This window comes from Cryptomeria japonica, chromosome 3, assembly GCF_030272615.1.
Source record: "Cryptomeria japonica chromosome 3, Sugi_1.0, whole genome shotgun sequence".
NCBI classification, from domain to species: Eukaryota; Viridiplantae; Streptophyta; class Pinopsida; order Cupressales; family Cupressaceae; genus Cryptomeria; species Cryptomeria japonica.
The window spans coordinates 795824308-795838875 of NC_081407.1; the positions used below are offsets into that span (position 1 = coordinate 795824308).

Genomic DNA, 14568 nt, shown 5'->3' on the forward strand with positions numbered 1-14568 from the left:
CCTAAAAAGTAATGTGAAAGTGCAGGATGAGAAGTGGTCAGATCAGTTAGGATCTGTTGCGGCTGGCATGTTCACTTCGGCTGGATGGATCAATTCTTTGTCCACCTCCTCCAAGAACGCCTATGAGAAGGTAGGATTATCTTTCCCATTTCTGTATAAATATTTGTTGGAATCATTTCACACAGTGTACCATAAAAGGGGACGATACTCGACTGGGATTCGAACCTAGAACTTCCAAGTTATTTTTATACAGTTGCCTTACCGTCGCGCTTTCCCTTCGTAATCAGTTTTTTAATTTTTACAGTTCTCTTTTTATAATAAGAAACTGTTTCTTGCTTTTTTTTAATAGTAAAATGGGCACTTGAAAGTGACTGTTATTTTGGGTTTTTATTGATAAAAAATTGGAGCATATAATTATAGTGGCTAGAGGGGTAGAAACATATAATGTTTTGATTGTGGTAAATGTTTTTTTATATTAGAGTTATGAATATGGCAGTAAAAGTTTTTATATGGAAAAACATATAATGTTGCAATTTTTAAAAAAAGAATGTTTAAAATTAATATTTAGTTTTAAAAAATTAAAGACATAAACATTTTAAAATGTATATTAATGTTTGAATATATTTATTATAAATAATTTATCAATATATGATATTTAGTACACTTTATAAATTACAACAAAACAAAGAATTGTAAAAATAATGAATGATGATACTTTTAAAATGTAAAATAAGAAATTATTGACAGAAATGAAATCTTTATAAAAAAATAAACTCTTTTAATAAAAATAAATAATATAGATAAAATAAAATAATTATAAAGTAAAATAAAACAATTCTAAAATAAATATTATGTAAATAAAACAATAGATTGATATATCTTAACTTTCTCAAGATATAGATAAATTTAAGATAGTGATACTAAATAGTAAATTTTCTTTTATATTTAACTCACATAGAATTAACTTCATTGCAACCTAAATATGTATATGTGTTGAATATGAAAATTGTGAAGAGATGTTAATTTAAAGGATTTTATTTTACATTTATTAGATTAGTATGACAAGGGTGATTAGTTTATTGAAAGATTGATACTTTTAGATTTTTTTAAATAGTATATTTAAGATATAAGACTTAGATTAGTATCATTTAATATTATTTATAAGTATAGATATTTTAGATACATCTATCTAAAGAAATGATGTTCATAGATAGCAATTCAAACTATTTTGTTTAATTTTACTATATCTGTAATTTTTTAATATTTCCTTTTAAAATTTGAATATTTATATCTATTTTTTTAATTCAAAATTTAAACTTCTTATAATTTTTAAGAAAAAATATTTAATATAAATTTATCAAATATATATTTTTAACTGAAATAAATATTTTCAATGGGTCTACTCATAATTTAACAATATATATTTAAAATTTAAAATTTAACTTCATATCATTGTTTAAAAAATATTAAAAGTAAAAATTTTATTTTTTTAATGATTTAATATTTTGACATTTAAATGGTTGTCAATTTTGAGTTTTTAACACTTTCAGGCCATGACATTCCACCCTTTGATATCATTATAGAATGCTTATCCAAAATTATGTAAATACAATAATAGTTATATTAAAAAATTGAGTAAATATATTTTAATTTATTTTTTAGCTCTAAAGAATTAAGATATTTTTCTTCAACTTTTCAATGATTAAATTATTTTTTAATTTTAATTTTTAGAGTAATTATATGATATTGGTGATAGATGGATCTTTAAATGGGATTTGTGGAGAAAATAAAACTCCACCATAACATATTTTGGTGGACTAGGTAGCATACTTCAAAGTTTATATATGTGTTCCAAGTGCATCATAGTGTTCTATTTACAAGTCTTGTTTCTAACCTTAAGTTAGAGGTCAACATCGCCCTTGTAGATTTAGAAGTCAACAGTTCTCGATACTGTTCATCATATTTATTATTAATATGTATGGATCATAATCTAATTGCAATACCATATATTAGTGGTTGATTTAATTATGTGTATAATTTCTTTGTGTTATATGATTATGCATATTAAAATAAATATTATAATCAAATTATTGTTGAATGATCCCAAATTATTAAGTTGAATAAAATATATCTATAATAAATATGTAAAATTATTAAATAATTAACCTTTAGACAAGAGTGGATTCTAGGGGTGATTCCACAATAATGTGTCTCGATTGTGGATGCACCACAAAAATGAGTTTTCGAAGAAAATTTCTATTGAAAAATTCTAATTATAAGTTTAACTTTTCAGAATGAATGTCTTTCATTTGATATTAAATGCCTACCACATGTAAATAGTGTTCAAAAAAGTCATAAATTTGAATGAAAGTGAGTGGGTGCAAATGAAAGTATTTTCTCCATTTTCAAATGTAGGTTCCTATAATATCCTCCTTCTTTCTCTTATTATTTTTAATAAGAATTTTTTATTTGAAGAAGGGTTTTGAGCATCAAATGGAGTCACCTTGACATTCCATATTGTATGATCACAACTCTTCAAATAAGGTTTTTGATAAGTATAACATTGGATATATTTTATTTAGTTTTGTATTTATTAATTCTATATGAAGGTCAATGTTTAGCATATGTCAAATTTTTTTTAAATGCAAAAAAATTATTTAGAAACTATATGAACCTTGATAGTAAAATGTTGAATAATATAGCTCTGATCTACTGTAGATGATTGTAGGTTGATGATGTAATTCTTTTTAAATGTGATCACAAGTGTTGATGCAATAACATGGCATAACATGACAAGACATAAATTACCTAATAATAAACACATTCTTTCATTATGATTGATGTAATTTGATGCTCCATGGTGTCAAGATATTGAAGAATTCTTGAAGGATATGGTGGAACAAAATGTTGCCTTGATTTTATTTGAATTGTTGATTATTGGAGTGATTGATACCAAATGCTTGTGATGTAATGTGATGATAAAATGAATAGGAATAATTATCTTATATAGGGTTCTCAAGGTATTTCCTCAATTAGGTCAACCTCCAATGGTCATATTGAGACATTGTGATCCAAAACAAAAGAGAGGAAATGTACACAAGGATATTCAAATTTGGGCCTAATTTGGGAGGACAAGGGTGCCCTAGGTGCCACTGTGCTAGGACAAGGGCACCTCAAGCACCATGGTCTACCCAAAACAAGGTTAACATGTGAAAGATAGGGCGAACATAGCCAAAGATAGAGGTTCACACCACCATATGAATAGATGACACCAATTTTGAGGTAAAAGGTCGGATTGATTAGAGTTAAAATGGGTCACACTAAGGTAGAGGCACAAAAAGTCATGTAAATTGTATAGGGTTACAATTTACAACACTATATTTAGGCCCCACTTTAGCAAGAGTATGAGCCTACACACATACTCATGGTTAAGTAGAATAAAACTAGAGAGATATGAGCAACTAGGGGCAACATTACAAGGAGATAAGACATAACTAAATTTGAGGAAACAAGCCCCCAAGATTAGGATCTTAACTCACATAATCACATACAACCCGACACACAAAAAAGAAAAAGAAAAACAAAAGAAAAAAAGAGGAACAAAGATAAAAAGACACATGCAAAAGGGGGTTAGTACTAAAAACAAAGGCTTTGAGTCAATTAGTTGAAGAGACCTCGACAATCAAAATGTCTCAATCGCTAATATCATTCTCAGAATGTTATTGAAAGAGCACAAGCGGTCATATGTAAAGAGCAAGAGCATGACTCGTGCGATGAAACATGATCCAACAAATAGAAAGGCATGAACATATGCTATGGTTTAATGAGGGAAAAAGGAAAGGAAACATGGATTCCATAGGCTAGAAATTTGTGTTATGCTAGGTGAACCATATGGGAGAAAAAGAGGGAAAGAACATGGATTTCACGAGCTATAAAGTTTTTTTATGCTATGTGATCTATGGGAGCATAAATTATAATGGAACAATAAGTTATGTTGTGTGATCCATGTGGAAAGAGAAAGGAAGAGTTGAAATAGTTTAGCAAGCTATGTTATGCTAGTTCCACTCATCTTGCAAAGAGAAAAGGAAGAGTCAAATAGTATAGCATATTGTGTTATTCTAGTCAACTCATCCCGCAAAAGGGAAAATGAAGAATAAAATAGTCTAGAAAGTTGTGTTATGCTAGATAACTCATCCTATAAAAGGGTGTCAAGCAAAGTTTTTTTATTGCAAGGTGGTTCATTTGTGCAAATTGTAATAAAATATTTTTTCAAGCAAAGCTTTCTTATCACAAGGAAAGCAATTATAAAGGTGTTATTAAGAAAATTTAATAAGAATAATCGAAGAAAGCATTGTATGTAAGGAAATCCACAACATAAACTGAAAAAGAATAAACAAGAAAATCCATAACATGAATTGAAAAGGACAACCAAGAAAAACATTATATGTATGGAAATCCCACAAAATTGAATTGAACATAAACAACAAGGAGGCCACATATATGCCCCCCTTAAGATGTCAACAAAGCCTTACATTGATGTCTTAAGGTAAAAATATGAGACATGGATACACACCTTTAACACTAAGGAGTTATACTTTGAGAAACAATATACATAACCCCAATCTAAAAAGGAATAACTCTTTTAAAGAAAGGAGAAGATAGTTGTAAAAGAAGTATCTTGAAACAAGTGTAAAGGGATATTTTTCAAGGATACATTGTGAAAGGAGAAAGAGATATTTTCCTCAATATTTCTAGCCCCAAAAATAGAGGAGATATTTAATAAAGATGAAATATTTTAAGGGGAAAGGAAGCTAAGAATGTACACCTTCCCCATTGGTAGAAAAAGTGGATTATCAGTGAAGGATTGCATGCATCCATTCTAAGGAGAGATTATTCATAGAAGGTGTACTATTTCAAGAAAGGAATATATCTTAACAAAGGGACACATGTACATCCATGAAGGGAAATTCTATGCAAGAAATAACATCAAGTTATGATAGATGCAACTCAACAAAGGAAAATAAATTCCTTGAAAAGAGAGAAGATGATTGGAACATTATTGTTGGCCCCCAAGCATGGATACAAGAACAAGAAAGACTATTATGTTGCTAACCAAGGGGAGATCATTTATAAAGATATATACTTCTAAAGAAAGGAAAATATCCTCATTAGGGATACTTTTTTGAATAAGAGGATATGATTCTCAACAGGGATATGCATCCTCATAATATAGAAGAGATTCTTATAAAATATACAACTTAAGAAAGGGAAAGTAGATCCTTATGAAAGAGGGAAGGAATGATTGAACAAACTATTATATCCCCTAGTGTGGAGATAAGAATATCTAAGATATTATGTTGATACCAAAGTATGATGACACATGAAATTGTACCACCATCAATGACAATGAGCCCCTATTAGGTAAGATATTATTTTACACAGTGAAGAGCAACATAATAGACACTAATGCTATTTGATTACATGAAAAATTGGACGAAGAGATTGAATATCAAATGTTGTAAGAAGAGTACCATTTACTAACTTATCTCTTAAAGACTCCACAATCAATGGAAGTAAGACCATACACGAGATGATAAAAACAAAATAAGGAATTTGTGTGGTCAGTTTCTTGAGTTCCATAATTTGTAAAGGTGAACGAGTGATTAAATGGTCTCTTAGGAATGTTAACAAGATTTGGTCCTCTCTATCTGAGAAAGGAGAGTGATTAGGCACTATTCTCATGTCATGTGAAGAAATGTATGTAAACAAAGGAGAATCCGATACAAGAACTATAGGGAAATTGATTCCTTTTTCCATATATCCAATATCATGTCCACTACATCCTTGTTTAAAAAGCATGTCAAAATCAACATTGTAGTGCATATGAAATTCTAATGGTTTGAGGACTTCCATCATAAATTTAATTACAATTAGTAGTGTAAGTGTGTTGTGAAGCACCAAAAGTATGAATATATGAATAAGGACTAATCATTATTGAAGGATACATAACATCATTCATTTCACCATTGTTTTCATCTTCTTCTTTACTCAATATAATTTTAGGAGACATGTCCTCAAGGAAATGATGTTGCATTGATATTTTTTGATTATAAAAATAGTCTCTAGGAAATTAATAGGTCTCCATGTCCATTAACGTGTCAAGATTTTGGCTATTAAGATCTACACCATGTTGCTCTTGTACCAAATTATTCCCATGGGGGATTTTATTTTTCGGAGAAGAGTCATCATTCCTCAATGTTTCATCACAAAAAGAGATACCATTTAAGAAAGTGAATGTAGTATCTTCTCCATGTACCAAGGGTTAGTCATGAATAAGAGAAACTTCAAGAAACAGACAATCATGGTTGATCACGGCCTCATTGCTATAAGGGAGGGTATTGGAATAAATAGAAGGTAAAGCCTCATAAAGGGGATTGTTAATCATATCAACCTCTTGTAAAGCTTCATAAAGGGGATTGTTAATAATCAATATATCCTTATGAGTGGAATGAGTTTTGAGAGATGTTGTGTGTAATGACTCCCTTAACCCAAAATTCTCACTATTTTTTTTATTATATATATTTTTATGTACTTATTTTTAGTTCAATTAGATACTCAGGTACTTCTATTCAAATGGGATAGGCATCCATCCAACAAGGATAGACATCTAACCATACGGGTTACGCATATGTCCATATGGGACATGAGTTTCATCTATCCAATTCGAGATAGGCATCTACCCAAGTGGGATAGGCATCTATTCATAAGAATAGGGAATCTCTAGCCAGAGACTCATACTCATCGGGACCATCTGGGTCTCGAGTCACTCTCTAAAGACTACACTCCCCTACTAGGAGTGCACTGAGGTCGTCATCCTTAGGAGCCTATGAAATAATTAAATAAGCTTGAGTTCTGCCTCAAAATTTGTCCGAAAGCTTCAAGAAGTCAAGCAAAGGCATATGAGATTCCTTTTGATTATGCGTTGAGTTAACTTAATCTTTCATTTGTATTATCTAGAACCCTTTTGATTGAATGACTATATTGCTTCCAAAATCTAACAACTGACTCTTAACCAAATCCTAATCCTCATCCTCGAATGTCTGAGTACTAGGGACAACTTTGTCACTAGAGTACCCACATACTCATTTCAACATGGGATCGGGGCATAAAACATGTAGTTTTAGTTTTTATCTATGTTTAATGTAAACAGATAGGTGGGTACACAACCCTTTCTAGGGTCAATGTCCCAAACAGTTTCTTTGGGGTTGCTACCCATGGTGGTAGCTCTAAAGCTAAAAGGCTCAAGGTGGATTTATGCTTATGGCCTAAAACAAATAAGTCTCATTTTCTATGATTTACGTCACCCTTGACCCATTATCATCCATTGAATTTCATCAAGGTAAATAAATTTCCAAAATCATCACATACAACCAAACCCTAATGGGTTTTTCTAAAGTTTAATTGAACGGATGTTAGTTCATTTAAAATTTATCTTTTTAGGTTATCAATCCAAGGGGGATTACCTATCCCTTGCATTTTAACTTCCAAATGATCCTTATTTCTCCTTGGTGATTTATAGGGATGATGCCACATACACCATTGTTGCAACTTTTTTAGGTATTAAGCTCATTAGTTCAACATGACGATTTTACTTATAAGCATGACCTAGAGGCACCATAGATATAGAACACTACTAAGTTTTGGGTTTCTTCACCTATTGTTTAGTTACCTATCTAAGAATTCAACTATAAATTCATGAAAGATTAAGTAAAGCATTATTGTGAAACAACTATGAAATGAAACTATTACATACAAGGAATTATTGATTGAAATTTAAAACAAATTTTAATTTTACGTAATTGAAAGGAACATTTGTTTGAAAATGAAAATATATAAATCAACTACTTGGAAATTATTATTTCTTGAAAGGAAAGGATTATCAAATATAACTTCTTGAAAGGTAACTTTGAATGAAATATAAACAATTCTATTTGCTTAAAAGAAAAACTAACTAGTAATTTAAATGAGATTGCTTGAAAGGAAATATTAAATAATCATTTGAAAGGTGAATCTACATACTTGTAAAAATATTAGTTATTAAGGTTTGTAAAGAATCGAAGTACTTTTGGAATGTTTCTTACCTCTAAAACATTTTTAGGGATTATCAATTCTACTATCACCTTTATCATTTCTAGATCAACCAATATTCCTTCCTTTGATATGATATGCCTAAGATATTAAATCTTTTCTTCAAAGGAGGCACATTTTGATAATTTTACATACAAGTTATGTTCTGTTAACTTTTGCAAGACTAATTGTAGATGAACTAAATTTTCTTCCTCATTTTTATAGTATATCAAGATGTCATCCAAAATACCAAGACAAATTTGTCTCCATAGTCAACATGAAGCACACTATTCATTAGGTTCATAAAAGCAATTAGAGCATTGGTTACATCGAAAGGTACTACTATGAATTTCATAATGCCCATATCTAGTCCTAGAGATTGTCTTTGGAATATCTTCCTCCTTAATTATAAGTTTATGTTATCTTGACCAGAGGTTTATCTTTGAAAATAGTGTTGCTCCTTTCATTTGATCAAAAAGATTCTCTATTCAAGTAACGAGAACCTATTCTTTATTGTGACCTTCTTCAACATCCTATAGTTAATGCAGAGTCTTAAAGTCCCATCCTTCTTCTTAACAAACAAGATTGGTAGTCCCCATGGGGATACAAATGGCCTTATTATCCCCTTTTTGAAGAGTTCCTCCAATTTCATTTTGAGTTCTTTTAATTGAATTGTGTCCATTCGGTAAGGTGCCCTTGATATTGGTTCAACTCCTAGTAAAATGTCAATAGAAAAATCAAACTTCCTTTTTAGTGGTAAGCCTATTAATTCTTCTAGAAATATATCCTTGAATTCTTGTAGGAAGGGGGTATTTTCAAACGTTGGAGTATTTTCCTCTTCTTTTTCATCAAACCCAACCATATAGATTTGGGCCCCTTTTCTCCTTTCCTTCTTTAATTGCATGGCTGATATGGTTTCTATGCTAATAGGTCTAAGCCTTCCCTATATTTTGACCTTTCTTCCCCAATCATCCAAATTGTTGACCACTTTTTTGTATAAATATACATTAGCTTGGTGATCTGTTAGCCAACTCATCCCAATAATTACATCATATAATCCTAGGGGTGCCACATAAATATTTACCCTTGTTTCAAATTTAGGAAATTGTACCCTTGCTCTTGGTAAACACTTGGTCACTTCCCTAGTTGCGATATCCCCATACTGAACTATGCATGATAATTCCATTTGTTTCACTTAATGCTAATTTTCTAACTAATTCTAGTGAAATAAAACATTTTGATGTCCCATTGTCAATTAGAATTGAAATTGGTTGTTCAAATAGTGTACCTGTAGTTTCTGTGGGAACATTTTGAAATTTTGTCCTTTAGCTCCTAACTACCACATGAGTCCTTTGTTGGGGTCTCTCTTTTGGTTGGTTGGCCCTAAATTGACCTTGCATTCTTGAACATTCTCTAGAAAAATGGTTCCCTCCACACATAAAACACCCACCTGGTGGTCCCCGCTTTGCTTGATTCCTAGGAGGATCATTCCTTTCTTCACTGACTATTGGTGGATAAGTTAACATATTTTGTTGGTCATTTCTATTATAATTGTCTCTATTATTATTGTTCCCATCCCTCTGATTTTGATTAGGAGGTGGCCTTCTTTCATATGAATAACTCTTTTGATTCTTTTTGAAGTTTGTGTTTCCCTTGAATTCGTGTTTCCTTTAGAATGAATGATTCTCCTTAAAATTATACCTTGATGCTAATAGATCTTGAATCTTCCTTTCCTATTTTAAAGACTTCTCAAGTACTTTATTCATTCTTTCAAGTTCATGCATGTCAAATTCTACCCCTATGTTTGTATTTAGCCCCAAAATGAACTTCTTGCTTTTACTCTTCTCATCCTTTTGATACATGGGTACGTTCTCTAGAAATTTGGCGAACTTATCCCAAAATTGTTGAACTATGAAGGCAACTTATTGAAGATTATGAAATTATACCACCTTTTCATTAAAGAACAAGTGTGATAGCCACCTTTTACAAAAATGGTGAACACACTGATCCCATGTGATTGTCTATTTGTTATAACCACTTTTCTCCTTAGTATTAGTCCACCAACTAGCAACTTCCTTGATAAGTTGATAGGAACCCCATAATGCCTTAGTGTTTCACTGAAGTCCCTTAGTTCAAAGTATTTTTCTGTTTCATTCAACCAATCTTGAACTTCTTCACCAGTTTTCTTTACATCAAAGTTAGGTGGGGTAATCTTTTTCAAATCCTTAGATTGGTCCAACATATTATTTTTCCTCCTATTATCCATCTCATTTCCTACACCATGTGCTCAATTAATTTAGTATTTTTCCCAATGGAAGTAACTAGAAATTTATGACCTCATGTATGTGTCACCATTTATTTTTTATTTTTATTTAAATTTTAACCTTATTCCATTTATTACTTCTAACTAAAATTACTCATAAAATCAAAATCATCATCATTAACAACAACAACAACAACAACAACAACAACAAAAACAATAGGTTTTATCAAGGTCTAAAAAGAGGTTATGACATAGTGGATGATATAATTGAGATGAATTCATCAAGGGCTTCATCTAACATATCAAAGTCATCACTACAAAATGGCTAATCAAAGACATAAAAATCTTGTAAAAATAGATCCAATATGGTTGAAAAAGCTTACATTCTTCAAGATAGAGGTGAATTTTTTTGTTTTCTAATTTAAGAACAAAAAACCTTGGTGTAACTAAAGAAATAAAATGATGCAATCTAATGAAATAAAACATGCAAGGCACTAATGTAATGTAAACTAACACTATGAAGGACACAACAATACATGTAAGTCAGATGTTTTTTTTTTGTGATTTTTAAAATGAAATGACAATGATTTAAATGCAAGAAATTAAACAATGCCATGATTAACTAAGAAATGAAAATGCATAAAAATGAATGAATGCATCTATATTTGAAAATGTCATGCAAAATTGGACCTAAACTAGAAATCACAATTGATGCAAATGCAAGAAGAGTCGAGTTCAACAAAATGTAAGGTGGTGAAAATATGGTATTCACTAGTTTATCTATATAAACAAGGAACACACCTATTTCACTAGTTTATCTATATAAACAAGGAACACACCTATTTCACAAAACAATTACAATGAAGGAGATGCAATTGATAGGTTCACCTCCAAAGGGTGAATGCTAATTAATTTTAGATGGCTCCCTTTGTGAGAGTTGAATCGACTACTGAGAAGATGAAAATTGAATGCTAGAGCTAGGGCTAAAGATAGAAAATTGACATAAATGAATATGAACACATAGTTATAGATTTGATATGAACTTGTAAGATCAGATCTAAGATAAGGAAGATGAACGGGACCTATGATTGGAACTTGAGCCTAAAAAAGAAAGACAATGGAGCTCTGAATGATCTTATCCCTATAATGCTATATGTGGATGAAATGTATGTTTTTAAAACCAGAATGCTACTCAGAATCTACCCTAGAGGTTTCCCAAAAAATTCATCAGACAAAGGAGTGCAGAGCGACCCTGTTCTCCACTCTTTCCACCTATAAAAGCCATGTTTGATTGTTTGTTTACTCTACCAAACTCCAAATTTATAGTTGTTGAACTTGTAACTTGAACCTACAAAAGATAGAAAAATCTTGGGAATAGGGGTTTTCCTAGGTCAAATCCCAAGTTAAGAATTAATCCTTGAAATTGAATTGAAATAATAAAGTAAAATGCTAAATAATATACCTCAGATCTATTGTAGACGATTGCAGGTTGATGATGCAACGATCTTTGAATGTTGCCACAAGTGTTGATGAAATAATATTACATAACATGACAATACCTAAATGACTAACCCTAATATACATGCTTGCATGATGATTGATGTAATTTGATGCTCCATGGTCCCTAGATATTGAAGAATGATTGAAGGATATGGTGGAATGAAATGTTGCCTTGATGCTCTATGAATGCTTGATGATTGGAGTGCTTGATATCAAATTCTTTTGATGTAATGAGATGATACAATGAATAGGAAGAATGATTTTATATAAGGTTCTCAAGGTATTTCCCTAATTAGGCCAACCTCTAATGGTCAAATTGAGACATTATGATCTAAAAGCAATAGGAAGGAAACATGCATTGGGATATTAGAATTTGGGCCTAGTTTGGGAGGACAAGGGTGCATTAGGCATCAATGTCCTAGGACAAGGGTGTCTCGAGCACCAATGTCCTAGGACAAGGGTACCCCAGGCACCGTTCTCCACCCAAAACAAGGTGAATAGGCCAAAGATAAGGTGCACATAGCCCAAGACAAGGGTTCAGACCATCGTGTGAACAAATAACATCAATTTAAAATTAAAAGGTTGGAATAGGCTTGGATGAGAGGTAAAATGGGTCACACTAGGACATGGGCACAAAAATTGGTGTAAATTGTATAGGTTATAGTTTATAATACTAGAAAGTTAAATACAAAAATTGATGTAATTTGAGCATTAGACAATTGAATTAGGGAAAGGGTCAAAGAGAGTCCAAAATGAGTGAAGAAAAGTGCTTGGTATGTACTTTTCATCTCTACATTAATTGAGAGTAAATAAATAAAAGGACATTGTAGGATACCTATATAGGCCACTATAACCATGATCCCAACTATATTAATTGGTATCAAATAACACTTGAATTTATCATTATAAAATTAAAGGAAAAGGTGTCAAATACCTAAGTGGACTATGATAAGCATTCTCCCAAATGAAGAAAAATGATGGTGTAGGATACTTGGATCAATCATAATAACCAACAAAGAGGGAGGTGTAAGATCCATAAATTAATTCATTGTAATCATGCTCTCAAATGAAGAAAATGATGGTATTGGATACCTAAATTTACTATTGTAACCAATAAAGGATGCACTATAGCATATATAAATTGAAAATTATAACCAATTTATTAAATCAAAAATGATGGTGTGTGACTTATAGCAAGTTTTTGTAGCAATAAAATCTAAATTTAAGACCATTCTAATTCACTATATGTTAGGAATATGGTGTCTCAACCTTGAAATTGCAAAAGGTTACTATTGATAGGTGAGTCACAAGGGGTGTTGGGGGATAGCCCCTGTAGGGTGTAGTGGATCATCCCCTTGGTTGGGTTTTCTGGGACCATGTGCTTTGATGAGGGTTCAAGGGTGGTAATGCAGACAAGATTGGGGGGTCTATCATACTACCCAAGTTTGTACCCTTTTCTTATCATCTCACCCACATAAACACATTTGAAATTTTTTTTAAAGTTGGTATATTTATTAGAAAATCATTCTAGAATAATTACATATATTGAGTATTTTATCAAGAAACAAAAATTGATAAATCTACAATGCAAAACATTACCAAAGGAGAAAATACAACACATTGGTATTTGTTAATCCTTTACTAATGAATCTTTTATTGATATCCTCTTTGCAACCTATTTCCTACACTCTTATGCAATTATCTCAAGCAACATACATGTTCTTTCTCCAACTTTGCTTCTATTTATTGTGTAGTGCTCACCAAGATTACCCTAGAGAAACTAACCAACTTAACTAGAAATTAGAGACTAATTTTATTTTTTTAAATATTACTACAACACATTAAGCATAGAGTAAACACATACATCAACTAGACATGATCTCATTTAAATATAATGCACAAGAAAAATTAACTCATATCATTTAGTTTGAATTCTCTAGGGTAACTCAACACCATTACTTTACACAACATTAAGATATGAACAATGATAACTAAAAATAATAACATAAAATAACAATAATACATGTTTTTACCTTAATCTAATATTCATTCCATCTCATAACACATAGGAAAGTAACCATTTAGCCAAACCAATACTTAATCATGAATCATATAATCTATTTAACACTTTCTAACCAATAGGTTTATTTTAAAGGACTAATTCCAAATATTCCTAACAAATATTACCAACAACTAGGTACCCATAACAACTCTATATCATAACTAAAACAATTCCTTAATAGAAGGAATCACATAAGCCTTTTACGTGCTACACATTACATAATTGCATCTCATACAAGGATGATCAATACAAGTATACATTATCTACTTCAAAGGAATGATAAACTATAACTACATGAATCATTATCCGAATTACATAATATAATGATATCTCTCAAACATGGAGAATAAATCATAACTGCTCCAAGAATCTATAGAACAAGAACCAAAGAGATATAGAATCCTCAAAAATGCACATGCGCATCAAACAAAGAAAATCCCAATGGAAGAAGGCATCAAACCACCTGACCATGTGGAACCAAAAAGGTTCGCCTCCCATGTTTCAGTGAATGACATAAGGTCCCACACCCACTCTAAACCTAGGCTAACACCTAACCTCCAAGGAACATAAAACATAGGCAACGACAACAACTAAATACTAACAACATAAATAAATA

General features: G+C 31.1%; 1 protein-coding gene across 2 annotated transcripts in view; it reads left to right on the forward strand.

The window, feature by feature from the left end:
- Nucleotides 1–14568, forward strand: part of LOC131874678 (uncharacterized) — a 93910-nt gene that overhangs the window by 483 nt on the left and 78859 nt on the right. For both annotated transcript variants that reach the window (XM_059218581.1, XM_059218582.1), the window contains exon 2: nt 26–130. In XM_059218581.1, coding sequence (XP_059074564.1) covers nt 26–130 — 105 coding nt within the window. The remainder of the gene's footprint in view (nt 1–25; nt 131–14568) is intronic.